Raw genomic sequence first — 24,085 nt, forward strand, 5'->3', positions numbered from 1 at the left:
ATTGCTAGGGGCATCATTGCTAGTACAAAATAATGTTATTAGATAATGACCGATCTCGATTCATATAATAAGTAACTAATATGATTTAACAAACATTTTAGGTGATGTTAACAATATAAATGGGGTCTCTATATTTGAAGGGATATGAAAGAGCATAATAATAGCCTAAAACCAAACCCAGACTTCTTCGTAAAAATAAAATAGCCTAAAACAATCTTAGGACCTATAAGAAGCTTCACTGTGAAGAAGAATCCTATCAGTTCAGGGGTTAGCAAGATCCTTTTCTACAGACAAAAAAGCTTAATACTTAATATATTTAATAAGATTATCATGATGATTATGTATGATTTTTCTGTTAAGATGAATAAATCATTTTAAGCATACACACTAAGATATATAAGTTTTCCGGAATTTTAAAGTTAGGGGGAGATTTGAAATCTGCATCAAATTTTGAGGATTTTTTATAAAATTCGTTTCTATAATTCTTTATCTAAAAGCGGAAATGCAATTTAAGTTAATTAATTTTGGCATCTGTGATTGGTGGATTTAAAAAATCTGTGCTCTGATTGGATGGCGTACATCATTCAACCAATTAGAGCGCAGGTAGTTTAAAATCCACCTATCCTATTGGTCAAAATTAATTAACTTAAAATGCATTTCCGCTTTTAGATAAAGAATTATACAAAAAACGAATTTTATAAAAAAAAAATCCTTAAAATTTGATGCAGATTTTAAATCTCCCCCTAACATTAAAATTCCGGAAAACTTGTATATCTTAACACACACATTTATCTAGGTTTTTCCTTTCATGAGGGTGGAGGTACCATACCCATAAATAATCCTAAACTTTTCTTCACCTTCAAGAAGCTTCACTTTAAAAGAAAACCATATCGGTAAAGCGGGACAAGCACAACAGAGAGAGGGAATGATATTCTGACAAACAATTATAAAGGAAAATTTCCCCACAACCATCTTCCCCTTTTCCTACCTTACTTACTCACCCCTCTTCAGTTATATGAAAAAACAAGATATACCCCCAGCTATCTTCCAAAGAATTCGTGATTTCTTTTAGAATTGATTGTTACAATAGCTAGGCCTGCAAGCACATAGTTACACAGACAGACAATCCTCCTGTTACTTTAATATAAATCTTACCGAAAACGCTCTCTTTCTCGCCATATACTTGATTGAAAAAGGCAGGATCGACTGACTAAATGTTATCATAGTAGATATGATCAATACGGTTACACCATCACCACCAATTCTGATAATCATCTGAAAGATGTCTGAGGTAGGAAAATCATTAATTAGATATAATTTTTGTTCGAACGGGTCTTAAGCCCCGAGAAAACAACAAAACTTTTATCAATATTGGGATCTACTGCAGTTCACGGTAAAATATTGCTGGTAATCAATATTTCCAAAAATCTATGAATTTAACAGGCTGCTAGCTGCCAAACGGCTGAACGTACAGATCATGCCCGCACACTGTTTTAAGCGGCATAAGAAGGCCTACAAATAATCTGAAATAGCCATAAATCAATAATGCATAATTATCTCGCAGTGCAGAGAAATGCGCGAAAAAGACCTATTTTACGCGTTTTTTCTTCAGTGAAGCTTTCCCTGTGCATAATTGAATCTTGGTTATTCCAGATTATTTGTAAGCCTTCTTATGCCGCTTAAAATGGTGTGTGGGTATGATCTGTACGTTCAGCCGTTTGGCAGCTAGCAGTCTTTAAAATTCATAGATTTTTGGAAATATTGATTACCAGCAATATTTTACCGTAAACTGCAATAGATCCCAATATTGTAATTTATCATTTTACCATCCGTAGAAAACTGTCTGTAATACTACGCGATAAATAACTATTACAAGTTGAAATCGTTAGTTTGACTTTAGGATAGCATTTGAAAATGTTAAGTAATTAGGGTAGGTCCATAACGGATAGATCAATGTAAATTTAGGCATGTTACAATTGTCCTATCGATTTCAAACTTTGCACAGTGATTTCTGTAACAGTTAGGCACAATTATAAAGCGTAGCAACTCTATAATCGTTACCAGAAAGACTATCGTGTTGATTTTTTACTTTTAGATATTTTGAATAATATAATCATCCGATTCATCGGATTTTTGAAAACTGATTCCTAAGACAACAAATTTATATACAATACTGTTTAGATTTGTAAATTGATATTTTGTTCATAAAGTTCTGACACTCAGAGTGTTAATGTTTTTTGTTTTGTTTTACCGTATGCTTTTCGTGCTTTGCTTTTGTGTATATTTGTCATCCAAGCAAAAATTCATAGCGGGACAAAGTGTTTCAAAAAATCGCCATGTGACGGCATAAAAATGAGGGATTATCCATCTTTTTTCTAGGGGTTTTCTTTCCCTCTTCTCTCTTCACCATCTTTTGTATGACGTCACATGGCTGATTTTTGAAACACATTGTCCAGCTTCATAAAAATTATTTTTTATATTAAGAATTCATTTTTTCATGCTTTCACTTGTAGCTGAAAATTGAAACCAAATATCATCTTTTCATAAATTTCGGAAAGTAACATTTTTTAGCCTTTGCGGTGTGTTTCAACCCACCTAGGCTTAACCCACGGGGTCACTATTCCTACGGGGTAATTACCTTATTTACCTTTATTATTCCAATTAAATAATAACTTCAATTAAAATCATATTAAAATTTGATAATATAATAAAACTGTTTAAATAACGAAAAACATATATTATAAAATATACTGAAAATTGTTTTTGTTCTCTGTTATTTTAAGTTGTAATACAATATTTCATTGTTAGTAGCGAAGCTATAATTCACTTTGTCCGTCAGTCAGTCCGTAACTGGGGGAAACGTGATTTTCTCAGCTCCTATTCTTTTTTTTGAAGAGTTAGAAGTCAAATTATAAAACAAAATATGCAATAGAAAATTTAAAAGTGGTTATTGTTATCATTTAACATGAATTAAACCAAAAATATATTTTAAAAGTTGATTCCTACGTAATTAATGATGGATTTGCCCTGAATATAGGCCAAAATCGGCTGAGCCCCCAGCCGTTACTTTTCCAACTTTTGTTCGATTTAAGGAAAATAGACCTACCAAGGATTACTCAGTGCCACTTACTCATTGATTACGAAATGGTTGCATTAAACCCCCTTATATTATATTTCAAAAATCAAAAGAAAATAGGATAAATATTTCTTACAGAAAATAGTTGTTAAATAATGTTTTAAATGGACGTACTAAACATTCATGTTATCGAGTTGCTATGCTTTCTAAGTCGTTCCTAACTTTTAAAGGAATAATTTTGTAAACTTTTAAATCGAAAGGGCAACTCTAACATGCCTAAAATAACGACTAGAGCTAACCGTTAGGTACGGACGGTAGAACTATCCCAATTATAGAAAAGCTTCGCTATTAAAAATACATAAAACATTAGTTAGTCTAAATTTATTCTAACTTTATATTATATAAAACAATATTTTAAAATAAAGTAACTACAAATATAAATTCTAATATATAAAATCATATTATATACTAGTTTTTTTTTTAAATCTTTCATAATAATAATGTCCGATAATTAATACTTAAAAATACTTTACAATCATAATGAAATATGTATAAAAATTTATTATTTACAATTAATGAAATATGATAAATATTGATAAAGGTAGGTTTTATGAGGTCAATTATGTATAACGAGAAATAAAGTCTATTCAAAATTTTGCAAGGCTCAGCAGCTGCCGAGAAAATGTCATTTTTTTCAGCATTTTAAACAAATTAAAAGTTGTAACAATCAATTTATCATCATACGTTACAATAAAAAATATATATAAATACTGATTTTACACATATATAAAAGAACTAATAGTTTGTTTTTGATAAAATTTTATATTTTGAATATTTTTTATTCAAACAAATTTTCAGCCATCGTTTATTATGTTTAGATTATGTACTGTTTATTTATTTGGTACTAGCGGCCTAGCCCTTAGAGGCCTCTCAGGGTACTTGAATTAAAAATTACCGATATCCGAATAGTTTCAATATCCGGTATCCGGTCGGATATTGATAATGGCCGGATATCCGGCCCAACCCTAACTTAAATAGATGAAAATTGTACATACCTGTCAATTTATAAATGATTTACATAGTTAAGCATTTCATTTGTGACAAATCATTTAAATCGGTCAGTTGAATTTGAGTTGCCGATTGTGTACACAGTTGCCTCGGTGTTTCATCATCCTATCTCTATATTTACTACTAGATAAAAACATCAATCTTTATAAAAAATTTGAATGTATAAACTATTACTTAAAATTTTAATTTTTCAAATTTAGATTTTTTAAGTTTGAAGCTTTTTTAGCTAGTAGGTAGCTATTGAGATAGGATGAGGGTGCTATGTACACAGTCGGAAACTAGAATTCAGCTGACCTTAAAATCAGATCTTTGTAAATTAGAGGATTTTGTCGGTATCACAAAGGATGTTCTTTTTTAAAACTATCTTCTTTCATAATTCCGACTTGGATCAAAATAACGGATTGCGTTTTGGCAAACTAGAAAGCACTTTATATCAATTAGATCATATCTAATACGTTGGGGGATATTTCCATGATGTATATTTCAAAAGTTTAGACAAAGAACGTTTGCGAATAGCATGTTTTTTACTAATTAAATATACATCGTGGAACTATCCTTCCAAAATAAAATTATATTATGTAACAATTAAAAAATAAAAACATAAATGTCTTTCAAAAATATAATTTTTTCTACATTAAGTACCTAGTTAAGGAATTGTAAATGAGATTATTTCTTATTTTTATCCAGAATGGTTCCGAATCAATTTAATTTCTGATGCATTAAAACCGGTTCTGAGCTAACAGAAAATATCTCATTTACCATCCCCCCTAAGAATATTTTGATTGATACATATTAATAGTATAGGTATACTGCATGGATCCATATGATTTTGTAGACAGCTTGCTAAATATATCAATAGTTTAGCTTTTAAAATAGATATATAAGATTTAGAAAGTCAAACTTAAAAAGGAATTCATGGCAGACAAACCTGTTTTGTTTACCTAATCTATGCTTTATCCTAAGAAAGGGAGGAGTATGTTGCGCTAAAAATCCGTAAAAGTGATCAGTTTTACTATTTTTAAGCCTTAAAACTCACACTTTTGCGGATTTTTAGCGCAACCTACTCCTCCCTTTTGTCTATTTAAAGCTGACTCAATATGAGAATAGAATGAAAAAATTATTGCCCTTTTAAACCAATAATATAGCCGGATTAACTTTCGCTGAATTAGAACCAGTTATTAGTCATACCTACAGAAAAATCATGTATCGCATAATACTATAGAAAATTTTCCACATATAATAATCTAAAATTCTTACAATTAATGCCAGTTTCGTAATTAGGGCCCTTGGAGCGAACAAAACAGGAATTAATCTTATAATTTTTTCATTTTACTATCCGCGGAAAGATGTTTATAATCTGATGCGAGAAATAACTATTCTAATGATTGTTTCATTAAATGACCTAAGGATGATGAATCTTAATTTAGACAATCATTTTTACTAGGGTTGGCAATCCGGATCCGGAATCCGCCCAATTTTTGGCCAATTTTGGAATCCGAATCCGGAATCCGTTTTTTAATAGCGGATTCTGGATTCTTATTCGATAGGCTAAATTTAGCGTCTTGAGTTTTTTTCTTTCAACTCCTCCTCTTTGAAGGCAAAGATTTTCATCATTATTTACTAAGTATATTTGCGATAACTTTTATTTAATGAAATCTTTTAATTTTTAACATGTACAAAACGGCCTGCTTAATTGCTTCAAGATCCATGTCAGATCTATATAGGAAATAAATGTCTATAAACGAGCTCAAGTTTTCCAAGGAATATTTGTTTAAAACTCATAGTGCTCCAATAATCCATAATAAACTCCCATTGCCCAGAACGATAAGACCCATTATTTTACTTTATTAAAAATAAATTCCTTTTTTTAATTTCATCTTGCTATTTACCTTATATCAATGTATTTAATTTCTAATCATAAAAAAGAAAATTTAAATTTATAAAATAATAAATGTAAGAAAACTCTGTTTTAAAAGAATTCGATTGTGGCGACATTTTGTGTGTTCAAATATTAAACTAAAATTGTAATCATCATCATTAACCCTTTGGTGATGGTAATGTAAAGAAAAAATATAATTTAAAAAATCTTTTTAAAATCATTTAGATTATTAAATATTTACTTTCTTTTAGATAGTAATGCCGGGTGAGGAAAATAGATTTATTGAGAAATAGATATGCATATAGAAAACTAGCCAATTGGGAGATAATTATATCGAGCCAACTCTAGTATATAATATCTTTTAAAATCTGGTTCGATTCTCGGAAGTGAATTATAGAGAACGCCAAGAACATTGATTTTTAGGACATATGTAGCACTTAATTTAAAAAAAAAATTTAAAATCCTTTTAAAAAATTGCTAGAATCCGGAATCCGCCAAAAATAAGAATCCGGAATCCGCCACTTTTTTTGACGGATTCTTTAAGAATTCGGAATCCGAATCCGGCCCAAAAATTCGACGGATTGCCATCACTAAATTTTACAGTAAGAAATGTTATCTCATATTTTCTATTTCTCCCCATATGCATATATTTATCTATCTATCTGCCTTTAAAAGATGAGTTAAACAAGGATACTAATATCCATAAGAAGTGAAGTAACACTAAAAGCCAACTACTGAATAAGCTGCCTATTTAGGGATAAATTTTCATTATCAGAATTATCAGAGACTAGAATTCTGTTCTCTTCAGAATTTCCATTGTTCAGTAGAATCACCTGAAATAAAACAAATGAAATTAGTGTTTATGAAATTTGAAAGGGCTCGGCAGCCGACTGTAAGTTTTAAGAAAATCCTCCTTTATTTAGAACTAGAGGCTGCGCCCCTGGCATCTAAGGGCTCTATATTTTTGGAAAAGATAGAGAAAGCGAAAAATAGCTTAAAACCATCCTAAGACTTAAATTTTAAAACTAGCCTAAAACCGCCTAAGACCTATGTAAAGCCCTCCTAAAATGGAGAACTAAATTTTTTTAAATTTCAAATTTTCAAATTGAAAAAAAAATCCAAAGAGGATAATACCACCGTTTTTTGTACCTGCTGAAATTCTTCCGCCCTCCTTCTTTCCTCCTGCTGTGCCTCTTCGAACCACTCCGCCATCTCTCTTTTGTACATCAACTTTTGCAGCTGTTCTCGCGTTCGCCGCATGTACCCAGTAAAACATAAAAAGTCACCCTGAAAAATTATCATTTTGACAATTTTGTGTCCCTCCATCCAATGGTATTGACCGAACAATCTATAATAAAAAGTAGAACGATATCTGTCTGTATGTCTGTTTTTTTTGTACCGAAGGATCTCGATAACCGCAGAACCGATCGGGTTCTCTAGTAATTTATTTGAAATTTATTGACAGAGGAATGGAGGGATAAGACAATGGAAGATAAATTCAAATAAATTCTCAATAATGATAAACAAAATTGCCCTTTCTGTAGATTAAATTACGGGTTGAAAAGTTTGAACACTACTAATTTAGAACCAACCAATCAAAATATAATAACAGAACCCAATTTTTTTCTGTTAACGAATAGATAGGTTATAAAACTTTGGGTACCGGTGTAATTTCTTGTCCAATGTCCCCTCCCTACCATGGTAACTGACCTGGAAATCATTGACTAAAATCTTCCTAAGTCCTCCCTCGTTCTTTAATATATCCTCCATCTCTACCAACTCTTCTCTGAAAATATATAAAAATATCCTTAAGTAACAGGATGTTTGTCTATCTATTTGTCCGTCCGTTCCATAAGATCTCGGTAACCACTACACTGATCGGATTCTACTCTTCAGGGAATATACCTACTGGTCCTGTGGTGGTTTTAGGCTATTTTCTTGGGGGGTGGGACACCTCAAACACCACCCCCAAAAAATAAAAAAATCCCCCTCATTTTTTTTTCTTCTCTGCATCAACTGCCCTAAAGGCCTCTAGAGGCGTTGCCAATAATCTGTATATCAGGTAAGAGGATGTCTCTCTGTCATTGTGACTGTGTACTAAAGATTCGCTAACCGCTGAACTGATATGGTTCTCCATTACAATTTAGGTTTTTATAGGTCATGCAAGAAGGTACCTCAGTCCTCCTAAATAATCAACCTTTAAGGTAGAGTGTCATCCGATTTATATGCACTGGATAACAAACGGTTTAGAGCCATACTTAAAAATCATGTCTTTAATACGATGCGATAATAGTTATTTCCCGTATCGTATTATAAACAGATTTCCGCGGATATAGAATGTACAATTATAAGATTAAAACCAGTTTTTTTAGCCCCGAGGTGCCGAAGGCACTGGCTAAATAAACTGGTTTTAATCTTATGATTGTACATTTTTATATTCGTAGAAAGCTGGACATAATACGATGCTAGACATAGTTTTTTCGTATGGATTAAAACCGGTTCTTATCCACCGGATTCGAATGAATACGAGAAATAAATTTTTTACCTATTTATTTTAACGTCAACACACAGACTTTTGATTTCAGTTTCCTTGTCCATAGTTTTCTTGTACTGGATTCTATACAAAAAAAAAACAAATATAAATTTGCTTTTGCAATGTAAATAAGAAAGATTTTTAAAAAAAATTATCACAAAAAAACCACAGCAGGACTAATAATCTTAATAAATATATTCATCTTGTTCTGTAACAATGGATATAGAATATATTTGGATATTATAACAGGAGAAAAATTGTCGTCAATTTAGGTTGCAATTTCCTCTCGCATTGATTGAGCGGGCCGTTTATCCAGTAAGAGAGAAGGGGATGGGGGTTGTTATTTTTAGCCCACTACAGAGTTCATTTTTAACGTAGAACATAAAAATCTTGTGTAAGATACAAGTAATAATAAATATATTCTAGGAACACATCGTATAAAGATTTGAGAGATATATATATTGCCGTTTAGACTTAATCAAGGTGTTTGATACCATAACATCATTAGGGTAGAGACCCTTTCGTGACAACGTCTCTTAAGGGGCGTTTCGTCGTATTTTCGTCATTTATAGTAAGAGTAGGTAAGATTAAAACCATTTTTTGCCCCCAAAATGCCGGTGGCACAGGCTAAAATACTTATGATTGTACATTTTTTTTTATATTCGTAGAATGAGAACCGGTTCTAATCCACCGGATCTTAATCGGTTTTAAAGGAATACGAGAAAATGTATATTGTAGGGTTGGCAATCCGGATCCAGAATCCGGAATCCGCCCAATTTTTAAATCCGAATCCGGTTCCTGAATCCGTTTTTTAATAGCGGATTAATTCTTTAAGAATCCGGAATCCGAATCCGCCCCAAAAATTCGACGGATTGCCATCACTAGTATTTTGTATACCTGAAAAGGAAAGCCTCTAGGATGAAAGCCACAACTATGGTCATAACAACCATTGTTAACAAGTAAAAGCTCATGAAGTACAGCCTGAAATTTTAGAGGATTAATTAAAATTGGAGGATTTATTTTAAAACTTTTAGCTGAGAAATAGGTAATAGCTTACAAGTGGCCGGTTGAGGACTAACCTCACCCCCCTTTATTTTTGAGAAAAAAGGGGGTTTAGTTTTGTTTCCTATTCTAAATCCCTGCGGGACTACCTAGTGCACAATATAACCTAACCTAACCTAAACGAACCTAAAGTACCAACAAAAAACTAACCCTCCCCTTTTTATATAAGAGGAAATAGTACCTAGCTTTCGCAATTTTCTGTAAAATTGTGAGCAAGCTTCCAGTCAAAAAACAGTTTGACATAATAAGCGCATTTGACTGGAATCTTACTCACAACTTTATGAAATTTTGCGAAAGCTACTATTCCCTATATGACAAATCTTTGATAAACAGACAGACAAATAGATAGATAGATAATACCTTGACCAGTAACCCGTTACTGCAGCGTATCCCTCCATAATAATGAACCAGATAGACAGACAGACAGATAGATAGGTAGATAATACCTTGGCCAGTAACCCGCTACTGCAGCGTAACCCTCCTTAATAATGAACTAGATAGACAGACAGACAGACAGACAGACAGACAGATAGATAGATAGATAATACCTGGACCAGTAACCCGCTACTGCAACGTAACCCTCCATAATAATGAACTAGATAGACAGACAGACAGACAAACAGACAGACAGACAGACAGACAGACAGATAGATAGATAGATAATACCTGGACCAGTAACCCGCTTCTGCAGCGTAACCCTCCATAATAATGAACTAGATAGACAAACAGACAGACAGACAAACAGACAGACAGACAGACAGACAGATAGATAGATAGATAATACCTGGACCAGTAACCCGCTACTGCAGCGTAACCCTCCATAATAATGAACTAGATAGACAGACAGACAGACAAACAGACAGACAGACAGACAGATAGATAGATAGATAATACCTGGACCAGTAACCCGCTACTGCAGCGTAACCCTCCATAATAATGAACCAATTATTGACCACTGTCAGCTCAAACAGGGTTACACCTAAAAATCATCAATTATCAATTTGTATGTGTTACATGAAGATTTAATCAAAGTACCCAAAGGTCTTAAGCCAACCAATAGAAGATAGTGTTTATACAACTTATGGGATCAGTGAATTTACATTCTCGCTACTGGTTTATTACAAATTAGCGAATACGCTTCCTAGAGGCACTTCAGGATTGGGAGCTGCATTCGATAACCCAATTTTAATTTAAGATTTAGGAAAACAAATTTTGGGGATGAATTTTTTTTTTGGGGTGGGGGGGGATTTTTTCTAGGGGCGATTACTCATGGGAGAGTGGTGGTACTCTCTCCCAAAATAGCTATAAACCTTCCCAGGACCTATGAGAAGCTACTCTGTAAAGGAGAACCATATCAGTTAAGCGGTTAGTGAGATCCTTCAGTAAAAACATACAAACACACAGACATCCTGTTACTTTATTATAATTTTGGATGGTAATCCGTCAAATTTTTGGACCGGATTTGGATTCTTACAAGAATCCGTCCAAAAATGGCGTATTTTTGGCAGATTTCGGATTCTAACAATATTTGAAAAGGCTTTTTTTTAAATTAATAATTCTTAAGTGATACATATGTCCTAAAAATTAATGTTCCTGGTGTTCTCTATAATTCACTTTCGAGAATCGAACCAGATTTTAAAAGATGTTGAACATAATGATGATAATCTTTGCCTTCAAAAAGGGGGAGTTTAAAGAAAAAACTCAAGACGCTAATTTTAGCCTACCAATTAAGAATCCGAATCCGCTATCAAAAAACGGATTCCGGATTCGGATTTCAAAATTTGCCAAAAATTAGGCTGATTCCGGATTCGGATTGCCCTAATTATAAGGATACCAGAATACAAAATACTAAATAAAGGTAACCTGCAGCTGGAAGACTCTCAAAATTATTGAGATAATAATATCCAATACCACTGCTGTTATCATCTGTGTTGTAGTATGGCTCCACAGTTGTGTTCTTACAACAATTCCTGAGAGAGAAAAAAAAATAGTATTCATGTCCAGCAGGCCTAGCTATTATAACAATCAATTCTACAAAAAAAATCACGAAACCTTTGGAAGTTAGCTTTTTTCATATAACTGAAGAGGGTGGGTAAGAACGGGAGGAAAATGGGAAGGGGGTTGTGGGGGAAATTTTCCTTTAAAATTGTTTCTCAGAATAGCATTCCCTTTTTCCTGTTGTCCGTCCAGGGATCTAAAGGGGTATGAGTAAGAATGGCCGATAAATTACATCCCAAATGATATAACATAAAATTAACCCTTCTGTAGACTTCAATTAGTGTTAAGACAACGAATAGGAAACCATTATTATAAAACTTTGGGGACTAGTGTATAAAACAGCACAATGTCCCCTCCCTCCATGATTAAAGTCACGCATAAACCCGCACATCGTTTTAAGCGGCATAAGAAGGCGTACAAATAATCTGGAATAGCCATAAATCAATAATGCACAATTATCTCGCAGTGCAGAGAAATGCGCGAAAAAGACATATTTTACGTTTTTTTTTCTACAGTGAAGCTTTCCCTGTGCATCATTGGATCTTGGCTATTTCAGATTATTTTTAGGGCTTCTTATGCCGCTTAAAACGCGGTGTGCGGGCATGATCTGTACATTAAGCCGTTTGGCAGCTAGCAGTCTTTAAAATTCATAGATTTTTGGAAATATTCGTTACCAGGAATATTTTACCGTCAACTGCAGTTGATCCGAAATTACTTACTTTAATTCATATCCATGAAAGAGCTCCACACCAATTATACCATAGAAGTAATACATGAAAACTATAAAAAAATATTTATTACTTGAATAAATAGCAGCTGCGCGCTTCCAGCCTATTAAGAAAGAGGGTTTAACTGTTGATGTTTAATTTTGGAGGGGGTAAGGGGGGGGGGAGTTTTGCCACTTTCGCGTAATCCGTGATTATTAGGCTAGGTATTGATGTGAGACTATAGGTTATTTGGGATAAAAGTTTACTTTTGGGTAGTACTTCACGTATATTTAATCATTTTTTGGATAGGTCTCCAGGTTCTGGTGCTGCAGGCTGAAAGGTGGTTTCTGGACAGGTAAAAAAAATTTAAAATTTTTGTTTGAAGAGTTAGAGATCAAATTATTAAACAAAATATGCATCTTTATGGATATTTTTTTGATATTATTGACATATTTAAAGAAAAAATTAAAATCGGCCTCCAGGTTCAGGTGCTGCAGGCCTCCAGGTCAACTCTGGACAGGTAAAAAATAAAATTTTTTATTTGAAGAGTTAGAGGTCAACTTATAAAACAGAATATGCATCTTTTTTTTATATTATTGACATTTTTGAAGAAAAAAATTAAATCAGCCTCCAGGTTCAAGTGCTGCAGGCCTCCAGGTCCACTCTGGACAGGTAAAAAAAACAAGTTTTTTATTTGAAGAGATAGAGGTCAACTTATATACATTTTTACTTTTTTATATGGACAGTGACACTTTTACCTGGATCCTGGTGAACGCTGGTTGTTGCCGGCCAGGTGAATATCTCAAATGGTTATTTTGGAATTTAGAAGAAAGATTTAAAATTGAATAAGTTTAAAACTTAAAATATAATTATATAGTGAAATTTAAGGACCTGGAGCCTGTCTGGACACACATTTTGAAGCCTTAAATGATTAATTTTACTATATTATCTTATTTTTATCAGTTTTTGAATACATACCTTTCTTCTAAATTCAAAAATTACCTGGATATTTACCTGGCCAATGGCGAACAGCGGTCACTGGGATCCATCAAAAAGTTTCAATGAATATGATAACTACCAGGTTTAAATAAATATAGAATAGAAAAAAAGTAGGGGGGAAATCAAATAAATAGGAAATAAAATTGAAAATAGTCTCTAAAGTTCACCTGGAAGCCTGCAGCACCTGAACCTGGACGCCAATTTTTTTTCTTCAAATATACATGTTACATCTAAAAAGATGCTAATGTTGTTTTAAAAACTGACCTATAACTCTTCAAATAAAGAATTTGATTTTTTACCTGCCCAGAGTGCACCTAGAGGCCTGCAGCACGTGAACATGGAGGCCAATTTTAATTTTTTCTTCAAATATGTCCATAATATAAAAAAATATGCATATTCTGTTTTATAAGTTGACCTCTAACTCTTCAAATAAAAAATTTGATTTTTTACCTGTCCAGAGTGGACCTGGAGGCCTGCAGCACCTGAACCTGGAGGTCGATTTTAATTTTTTCTTCAAATATGTCAATAATATAAAAAAAGATGCATATTCTGTTTTATAAGTTGACCTCTAACTCTTCAAATAAAAAACTTGTTTTTTTTACCTGTCCAGAGTGAACCTGGAGGCCTGCAGCACCTAAACCTGGAGGCCGATTTTAATTTTTTCTTCAAATATGTCAATAATATCAAAAAATATGCATATTCTGTTTTATAAGTTGACCTTTATCTCTTCAAATAAAAAACTTGTTTTTTTACCTGTCCAGAGTGGACCTGGAGGCCTGCAGCACTTGAACCTGGAGGCCGATTTAATTTTTTTCTTCAAAAATGTCAATAATATAATATGCATATTCTGTTTTATAAGTTGACCTCTAACTCTTCAAATAAAAAATTTTATTTTTTACCTGTCCAGAGTTGACCTGGAGGCCTGCAGCACCTGAACCTGGAGGCCGATTTTTATTTTATCTTCTTATATGTCAATAATATCCATAAAGATGCATATTTTGTTTTTTAATTTGATCTCTAACTCTTCAAACAAAAATTTTAAATTTTTTTTACCTGTCCAGAAACCACCTTCCAGCCTGCAGCACCTGAACCTGGAGACCTATCCAAAAAATGATTAAATATACGTGAAGTACTACCCAAAAGTAAACTTTTATCCCAAATAACCTATAGTCTCACATCAATACCTAGCCTAATAATCACGGATTACGCGAAAGTGGCAAAACTTCCCCCCCCCCTTATTTTCTTCTCCCCAATCTTCTTATATCATGTTAACTTGAAAATGGACAACTAAATTTTAGATCTTACAACAGATAACAAAAACACATAAAACTCAGAGAGAGAGAGAGAGAGAGAGGGAGAGAGGGGGAGAGGGGGAGAGAGAGAGAGAGAGAGAGAGAGAGAGAGAGAGAGAGAGAGAGAGAGAGAGAGAGAGAGAGAGAGAGAGAGAGAGAGAGAGAGAGAGAGAGAGAGAGAGAGAGAGAGAGAGAGAGAGAGAGAGAGAGAGAGAGAGAGAGAGAGAGAGAGAGGGGACAATGGGCAGTTTATTACACTAGTCCCCAAAGTTTTTAAATAACTCTTTCTTATTTGTTGGCTTTACAACTTTGGGGACTATAGTGATGTTTGATCGGTTGGTTTATTAAGTTGAGTGTTCTAATGATTCAACCAATAATTTTAAGCTACAAAAAGGGTAATTTTGTGTTTCATCATTGGGGATGTACACCAATTTATTGGCAATTGTCTTATCCCTTTAAAACCCTGCCTAAAACTACTTAATTCATAGGACAATATTAAAAGAAAACCAGATTTTCATGGATTTTTAAGGGTAAGACAATGGACGATAAATTAAATTATATCCCGATCGATGATAAATAAATTCCCTTCTGTAGATTAAAATTATTGATTTTTAAGTTTGGACATTGATATAGTTTTTAACCAACAAATCAAAGTTCTATTAAAGAGCCTGAGGTTTTAAGCAAAGGAAAAAGATTGAGAGCCTTGTTATAAAAATTTGAGTACAAGTGTAATTTACATTTCCAATGCCCTAATTTTTAAAAACTTACTTAAAACTATGACAGCACAATTGAGTCTTGGCATTAAAATGACAAAAGTTCCAAAAACATCCCGGAATCGTTTCTTCAACCGGAAAAGCCTAAAAGAAAAAAAAGGTTATTTTTTTGTATTAAAATGAGAAACATATCTATAATACAAAGTAGATCCCATGTCTGTCTGAAGCCTAAGGTCTCCGTAACCGCTCAACCAATTTGACTGATCCTGTGTTGGTATTAAGCTATTTAGACACTTCCATCGCCCGAAAAAGGAAAAATTGACACCTCCCATTTCTGTTGTAAAATAAACGAATATAGCTCATACTTTTTTTAATTTATCCTCTCAAGGGGGGGAACCCATAGAGGCAAAGCGTAATGAGTTTTATTTGTCCACAACAGGAAAAATTCATACAGCCCCGGATGGTTTAAAATATTTTTTTTCTGTCCTCCTACCCCTTCCAATATAGAGGCCCTAGAATTAGATAGTAGGGGCGTAGCCGCTAGTAATGAATAAAGCATTGTTGAAAAACATTGTAAATAAAGCCGAGCTACAAAATAAAACTAATGAAAATATGATTTAAAGACAATACCTTAAAAGTCTAAGCGGTCTTAGAATAATAATGTAGAATGTTGGAATATCAAATTCTGTCAGAATTATGCTGGTTATACCACTCAATGTAACTAAAATTAATAAAAACAAATAAATATAAGTTAATATTTTGTTATAATTGTAAAACTGTAAAAGGCTTATTTTAATGGATAAAGAATATGTGGATATTATGAGATATTCTCGCATACCCTGACATGTTTCTCGCAGACGGCTAATAAAACGATACCCCCCTTAATGGCCTTAACCCATCCCTTCCTCTGACCAACGTATTAAGCAATATCAGAGGACTTTATTAGCAACTTAACTGACGACAAAAATTCTCCTGTAACAATATCCACGAAATCTATATCTAAAATTATTACATTAAATAAACGATGACAACATCCATAAAAGCAAAGCTCTGAAATGGAAGGACAAACAAACATTAACACTTGTAGAGTGTCAGATCTGAATAAACTTAATATTAATAAAGTCTATACAAAATTGTAAGTAAATTGGTTGCAAAGCTAATTAAATAAACAATACTGTTTAAGGACATACTGACGTTTTTAGGACTTGATTATAAAGATGCTTCGCTTATAACATTGTAACTTGTTGTAATATGAATCACTATTAAAAAAATCAGATGAATAAGGTAATTTTAACATATAAAAATTTGTTGTCAAAAAAAAGTAAAAAAAAACTTGTTTTAAATGGACTTTCTGGTAACGATTATAGAGTTGCTACGCTTTCTAAGTCGTACCTAACTGTTATAGGAATTTTCATGCAAAGTTTTAAATCGATAGGATAATTCTAACCTGTTTAAATTAAAGAAAAGAGCTAAGCGTCACGGACGTACAGACGGATTGACCCTAATTATAGAAAAGCTTCGATTTGAAAAAGTGTTAATCCATATTCACCTATGAAATCAAAGACATTCCAGAGTGATTTAAAATAGTCTCTGAAACCCAGTCCTGAAATATATAGGAAGTATTATCGTATTTTCACAATATTGATTATACTGGAATCGTTATTTCTCGCATAGTATTATAAACAGCTTTCCGCGGATATAAAATTTACAATTGTAAGATTAAAACCAATTTTTTTACCCCCTCGGTGCCGAAGTTATAAGCTAAAAAAAACTGATTTTAATCTTATGATTGTACATTTTAGTATTCGTAGAAAACTAGACATAGTTTTTTTTCGTATGGATGAGAACCGGTTCTAATCCACCGGATATTAATCAGTTTCGAATGAATACAAAATATATAGCTATTCAGACAATGTTTGATAACATGACTAATCTTAATTTTACAAAGAAGGAAGGAATAGAAAATATAATTTTACATACATTATCGATTAAAATAACAAACTTAATAATATATAGGGAATAGTAGCTTTCGTGAATCGTAATTTTGCGTAGAATTTTGAGCAAGCTTCCAGTCAAACGCGCTTATTAAGTCTAAATGTTCTTAATATTGACCAAACGCATAGTATAATTACACGCATATTCTAAAAAAGTTTGACCTAATAAGCGCATTTGACTGGAATCTTAATCACAACTTTACGCGATATTGCGAAAGCTACTAGTCCCTTTATAAATTAAACAACACGGCTGTCTTGAAATAATCAAGAAAATCTGATGATAAAGTTTAATTAAACATAGTAACCTAAATATTATGGGATAAAGGAAGTATTCTATGGGGCTGGGTCGGATACTTTTTTTGTCGGATACCGTAATCCAGCTGATTTCTAATGCTGGATATCTTGTATCCAGCCGGATATTGAAAATAGCTCGATATCCGGCAAATTATCGGATATCCGGTATCCGAATTGTTTCAATATCCAGTATCGGATATCCGGCCAAACCCTAGTATTCTAATTTTTTAACTACGTCGATTTATTTAACTAGTGACTCCGCTCCGGGCAAAACTTAAATCTAAATAATAAAATAGCCTAAAACCCTCCCATGAACTATGCAAATCTACCCTTAAATGAAGATTTCAATCAGTTCAGTAGGTATTGAAATCTTTGGCTATAAACAAAAAAAACCTTACTACTTTATAAAATAGGATGCCGAAGTAATTATGACAAAACAATGTGAAGTAAGGTAATGTAAATAAATAAAATGTTACCTATAAGTTTTAGAATTGCCTCTACTACGTAGGCTGCTACGAAAACGTAGGATACCCAAAAAGCATAAATGTCCTAGATAAAAAAAATTAAGTTGTACATACACACAAAAAATATTATGCAAAGTTGTAATGGTCGTACGTTGTCATTGTTGGAAGGGTGGCGAAAAATTTCAGTGTCAGATTTCATGATTTGAGAAAAATTCATCTTTATATCATAGAGAATTAAATAATCCTGAAATCATCGCTTTTATCCTATAGAGAAAAAAGTAAATTAAATAACGAAAACTGACATTTGCGTCACCCTTCCTACATTGAGTATGGCTGCGAGAAACGGCATTTTATTACTAGTCATCGTTGAGTACATACATTATCAGTACATCCCTTATCCAAAGCTTTTCTGTTTGATTTGGGATTGGGAAAGCTGCTAGAGTAAGGTGTTAAATAGGAGCTCTCATGAGATTGCAGGTCAAGTTACTATGTACTTAAACCTGGAGCTTGAACTTAACCCAGTGGCCATACAAAACTGTATCGTCCTACTCCAAGACTACTTAGGTCCAAACACTAAGAAACAATGGCTACACAAACACACAGGATGAGGTGTTCATGAGCTGTCACGAGATTGCGGGCGCAAGTCATGATATGCTTGAAGCTACTCAATGACCATACAGGTCCAAACCCTAGAAAACTAGTATCAATCAACCAATGAATCCTAAGAATACCTGTCTCTGAGTGGGTGAATCCAGAAGGTATGTCTGTAGGATAAGAAGGACACCGTTGATAAATATCAAGGTATAGATGAAAAACTCAAAAGCCTGAAGATAAAAGCATTTAAGAAAAACAAGGATGACAACATTCATAAAAGCGAAGCTCTGAAACGGTAAGACAAACGAACATTTAAACTTAGTGTCAGAACTGAATAATCACAATATAAATATATTAAAGTCGTAACAAAAATGTAAGTAAATTTGTTGTAAAACTGCTTAAATACAGGATAATGTTTATGGACATTCTTACATTTTTAGGACTTGATTATAGAGATGCTCCGCTTATAACATTGTACTTTGTTGTCTTAGGAATCAGTATGTTAAAAATCAAATCAATCCAATAATTATATCACATAAAAATTTGCTGTTAAAAAGGACTAAAATCAACATGTTTAAAATGGACGTACGGACATTCTGGTAACGATTAGAGAGTTACTATGCTTTGTAAATCTTCCCAACTACTAAAGGAATCAACATGAAAAGTTTGGAATCAATAGGACAATTCTAACCAGTTTAAATTAACGAAAAGAGCTAGCAGTAACGGACGGCCGACCGACCCTAATCATAGAAAAGCTTTGCTTTAAAAAAAGTTATTCATATTGTAAAATCTAAGAAAAGTTAAAATGTTCCCGGGATCAATTATCTCCACAAATCTATAAACTTTAAAGGATACTAGCTGCCAAACGGCAGAACGTTTTATGCTCCCAAATCGTTATAAGAAGGTCTCTATAGATAATCTGTAAAAGACAAGATCTAATCGTGAACCGTTTGGTTGCTTGCAGCCTTTAATGTTCATATATTTTTCAAGAAAATTGGTCAAATGGACAGTTTACCATGAACTGCACCATCTTTATACTAAAGTAACAGGATGTCTGTTTGTCTATTTGTGTTTGTGTGTCTGTGTGTTTGTACCGAAGGATCTCGCTAACTGGTGAACCGATCGGGTTCTCCTTAACAGGGTAGCTTCTCATAGGTCCCGGGAAGTTTTATAACTATTTTGGGGGAGGGTACCACCACCTTCCCAAGAAAAATCGCCCCTAGAAAATAATACATTGGGTTATCAAATTCGACTCTCCCCTCTTCAAGTGACCCTAGAGGCCTCTAGGGGCGTAGCCGCTAGTATCCAATTAGGGAATAGTAGCTTATGCAATAATCCATAAAATTGTGAACAAGCTTCCAGTCAAATTCTCATATTAAGTCTAACTGATCTTAATGCTGACCAAACGCATAGTATAATTAAACGCATTTTAAAAACAGTTTGACATAATAAGATTAAGCACATTTGACTGGAATCTTGCTCACAACTTTAGGCAATATAGCGTAAGCTACTATTCCCTTTCACCTTTGATTTAACAAGTTTTCTGATGGCGGCAATGATAACATCAAATGGATGCCTACAGTTCTCATAATAAGGTTTCCGTTCTTCTTGGATTCTCCAACTATATACAAAAACAAGGATGACAATATCCGCATGTAGTGAATGGACAAACGAACATAGTGAGCCGAGGCAAAATTGGGCTACAGTTGTTTTAGTGACTAAGTATTTATTTTTTAAAGCATGACCGACGACTGACCGACGAATTATATACTTAACTAAAAATTTCAGCCATCAATCTTAAGTAGCAGCCGAGAAAATCACAAATTAGCGTTAAGGACAGACAAATTTAATCATAGAGAAGCTTTGCTACTAAAAATTCAAGTAAAATCAAACAATTTCAAGGAAAGGGTATTTAAGAGACACAATACACAAAAATGTACTAGGACAATAAATGATAAATTGATACAAATTATAAAAAAGATTACACCTTCTGAAGATTAAAACTTTTGAATGAAAAGTTTGGAAACAACTAATTTGGGATTAACAATAACCAGCTCATTCAATAGATTCACAGATTTTGAGTAGAAAAAAATAAGGTATTGTGGTTTAAAGTTTAATGTCTCCTCTCCCACCAAGCAAATTTATGCATTCATGAAATAATTTTAACTTTTGTCTGTTTGTTATAACGTACGAAAATGCTTACCTGTACTCAACTGCGTCATACACTTTGTAAAAATCCTAAAAAATATCTATTCATTGCAACATATTTTAAACAGATTTCTGCAGATATAAAAAATATACAATTATAATATTAAAACCAGTTTTTTTTAGCCCCGAGATGCCTAAGGCACGGGCTAAAAGACTGGTTTTAACCTTATGATTGTACATTTATAAAATCCTTGAAAACTGGATATTATTCGATAATATACATAACTTTTCAGTATGGCTTAAAACCGGTTTTAATCCACCGGATATTAATCGGTTTCGTAGAGATACTGAAAACAAACTTCTCTTATTTTTGGCATTTTGTTTGATTCAGTTGAAGTTTAAAAATTAGTCTAAAATTAAAGCAACGTATTTTTAAAAATTTGTTAACAAAAAGATATTTTAATGAAAAACGAAAAAAAGTATTATTAGGTAACACGAGAAAATCTTCACTATCCTTACATAAAAGTAACAGGATGTCTTTCTATGTGTCTGCCCGAATAATCTTGCTAACCGCAAGACCGATGTGGTTCCACTTTGTGTTAATAGTAGAAAAATTGTATGCATACCGTTAGAACCGCTATGAACTCTAGTTTTTGGAAATATAAAAACGATTCCTGTACTACTTATAGTTAAGGAGCTACGTGGAAAAATGTCCCATATGACTTAAAACTTGACTTGGAGTAATCATTAAAGATTTAAGTATTGAATGTGTACAGTTCATAGTGGTTCCAACGATATGCATACAAAATTTCTACTATTAACACAAGCCGCGCAATTTTAATTTTATATAGGACCACTTTTTTTTGCGTAGACCACTCTTAATAACAGAAATCGCCCCTAAAAATTTTTTGTTTTCATTTATTACTTTTTAAAAGTAAATGTATCTACAACTGGGGGTATGGGGGGTCGACTTCATTCACCCCCACTACTAGAGGCTTCTAGGGGCGTTGCCGCTGGTTATTATTAAATTTTTACCTGTTGAGTGAGAAATGCACTGCTTCTGTTACCCATCAACATTTTAAACATTAGCATATGATCTATTATTGTACTGTGGGGGGCAAAATGAGATATCAATCCACTAAAATAAAGAAACATCATATATTGTACAGAATGTACAAATCATGTGGTCTATTATTGTACTGTGGGGGGCAAAATAAGATATCAATCCACTAAAATAAAGAAACATCATTTATTGTACAGAATGTACAAGGGGGGGGGGGAAGTTCTGACACATTTGCGTAAACAGTGAGTATAGACTTTATCTTTGGACTGAGAAGATAGGTTATCAGGGATAAAATCATTCTTATAATATGATGAATTTCTCCCAGATTTAAGATTTTTTGGATAGGCCTCCAGGTGGTCTCTGTACAGGTAAAAATTAAAAATAAGATTTTTTTTAAAGAGTTAGAGATTAACGTATAAAACAACATATACTTCTTTTTGATTGTTATTTACATATTTGAAGAAAAAACATACATATTTTGTCTCATAAGCTGACATCTCACTCTTAAAAATTTTTTTTTTTCATTTTTACCTGTACAGAGACCACCTGGAGGCCTGGAGCTCCGGAACCTGGAGGCCTATCCAAAAAATCTCAAATCTGGGGGAAATTCATCATTTAAGAATGATTTTATCCCTTTTAACCTATCCTCTCAGTCCAAAGATAAAGCCTATACTCACTGTTTACGCAAATGTGTCAGAACTCCCCCCCGGGCCCCCCCCCCCTTACATAAATTAAAGGTGCTTACACAACACAAGCCCTTGGTTGTTAAAAATCGGAGACTATCTTGACAAAACATACACAAAACGTGACCGGGGCACCGCCCCCCCCCCCCCTTAAGAATGTTGGGGAAAGGTAATTACCCATTGGATGTCAATTTTACCCCGAAATAAAAAATATTCCCTCTATTAAGTTTTTTTGCTCCTCACCCCCCCCCCCCCCAAAAAAAAAATGAATATTCCTGACACCCGTCCTTGATGTGAAAAAGGTTTAATTTACCTGAAATTTCTAAAGGATACACCTTCAGTATTGTCCTTGGTGACCAGCAGTTTAAATGCATGCTGACACGCCTAGTAAATAAAAGGGAGTTGTAATTGAACAAACCTAGTAATCCTTATAACAAATTAACAGGATGCCTGTCTGTTTGTCTGTACCGTAGGATCTCGCTAACCGCTGAACAGATCGGGTTCTCCTTAACAGGGTAGCTTCTCATAGGTCCCGGGAAGGTTTATAACTATTTTGGAGGAGGGTACCACCACCCTCTCAAGTGAAATCACAAAGAACGATTTTTTTTACGTTTCTCGATTTTTTAAAGAAAGTTCTACGCAACATATACGTCAACGCAACAAAGACATATTTTAAATATAAAAAAAAACATTTAAGGTGTCACTAAAGGCCTCTAGGGGCGTAGCCGCTAGTTAACGTATAAAGGACACTTAAAACATTCTAGAAAGCTAATTAATCATAGTCGGGTTCTTAAAAATTAAGGTAAACCACGCTATCATAACTATTTTTCTATAAAATCTATACCTAATCTGTAATCCAAAAGTCTTTTTTAAACCAACTTATGCAAAGCTTCAAAAAAAAGGTATTAAAAAATATAACTAAAATAAATTTCAAATATTATAAGAACAATATTATTACAATCTTTTACTATAATTATTAGCCAAAGACAGACAATGCAAAGGGTTAGTTGCACGAAGTGGATTTAAACTTGAATTTAGTGAACTGCGTAATTTTTTTCTCTTCAATAGTTTAAACTACATCTATATGACATATATTTGAAAGAATTTAAATTTTCTACCAGGTAGTTTTAAAAATATCAAGACTTGAAAATCATGTTTTTTTTGATATATGGAACTTACATGACTGTCCTATTTCCACAAAAACAGCATGATGACCATTTTGGTTGCATAATTGATTGCTATTTATTATAATACAAAACTAATAAGATAAATGGTATTCTTGAAACTTTTGTTTGCAAACATACTATTTAAATATACTTCATGCAACTATCCCTTTTAATATTTCCGTCTCATTAAAAACACTTTTATCCGCAACTCACCTTTCTTTTGTGAAGGAAAAGCTTCTTGAACTTGCCCACCTCGATCTTGGTGAAGGCGTCGTAGACAACAGCCAACATCAGGTTCATCAAGAAGTACAACAGGATTGCTGCAATAATAAATCATTTTGTCTAACTTCTC

The 24,085-nt window shown here is 33.2% G+C and overlaps 1 protein-coding gene across 3 annotated transcripts in view; it reads right to left on the bottom strand.

The window, feature by feature from the left end:
* Nucleotides 1–4,695: 4,695 nt before the first annotated feature.
* LOC145329310 (two pore channel protein 1-like) overlaps nucleotides 4,696–24,085 on the bottom strand; it is a 34,135-nt gene continuing 14,745 nt past the window's right edge. The window contains exons 14-32 of one of the 3 annotated variants that reach the window (XR_013882862.1): nucleotides 23,947–24,053; nucleotides 22,881–22,951; nucleotides 21,857–21,959; nucleotides 20,877–20,911; nucleotides 20,198–20,294; nucleotides 18,811–18,903; nucleotides 18,092–18,164; nucleotides 16,877–16,930; nucleotides 15,958–16,048; nucleotides 15,383–15,471; nucleotides 12,336–12,396; nucleotides 11,482–11,588; nucleotides 10,513–10,597; nucleotides 9,454–9,537; nucleotides 8,569–8,640; nucleotides 7,734–7,809; nucleotides 7,173–7,310; nucleotides 6,690–6,856; nucleotides 4,696–4,987 (exon numbers count right to left, since the gene is read on the bottom strand). Coding sequence is in view for 2 of the 3 variants with exons in the window: in XM_080173371.1 (XP_080029497.1) it covers nucleotides 4,912–4,987; nucleotides 6,771–6,856; nucleotides 7,173–7,310; nucleotides 7,734–7,809; nucleotides 8,569–8,640; nucleotides 9,454–9,537; nucleotides 10,513–10,597; nucleotides 11,482–11,588; nucleotides 12,336–12,396; nucleotides 15,383–15,471; nucleotides 15,958–16,048; nucleotides 16,877–16,930; nucleotides 18,092–18,164; nucleotides 18,811–18,903; nucleotides 20,198–20,294; nucleotides 20,877–20,911; nucleotides 21,857–21,959; nucleotides 22,881–22,951; nucleotides 23,947–24,053 (1,598 nt within the window). In the remaining variant the exon portion in view is untranslated. The remainder of the gene's footprint in view (nucleotides 4,988–6,689; nucleotides 6,857–7,172; nucleotides 7,311–7,733; nucleotides 7,810–8,568; nucleotides 8,641–9,453; nucleotides 9,538–10,512; nucleotides 10,598–11,481; nucleotides 11,589–12,335; nucleotides 12,397–15,382; nucleotides 15,472–15,957; nucleotides 16,049–16,876; nucleotides 16,931–18,091; nucleotides 18,165–18,810; nucleotides 18,904–20,197; nucleotides 20,295–20,876; nucleotides 20,912–21,856; nucleotides 21,960–22,880; nucleotides 22,952–23,946; nucleotides 24,054–24,085) is intronic. The other 2 variants (XM_080173371.1, XM_080173369.1) reach the window with 2 other exon arrangements.

The sequence above is a fragment of the Acartia tonsa genome, chromosome 10, assembly GCF_053477335.1.
Source record: "Acartia tonsa isolate MP-2025a chromosome 10, ASM5347733v1, whole genome shotgun sequence".
Lineage (NCBI taxonomy): Eukaryota > Metazoa > Arthropoda > Copepoda > Calanoida > Acartiidae > Acartia > Acartia tonsa.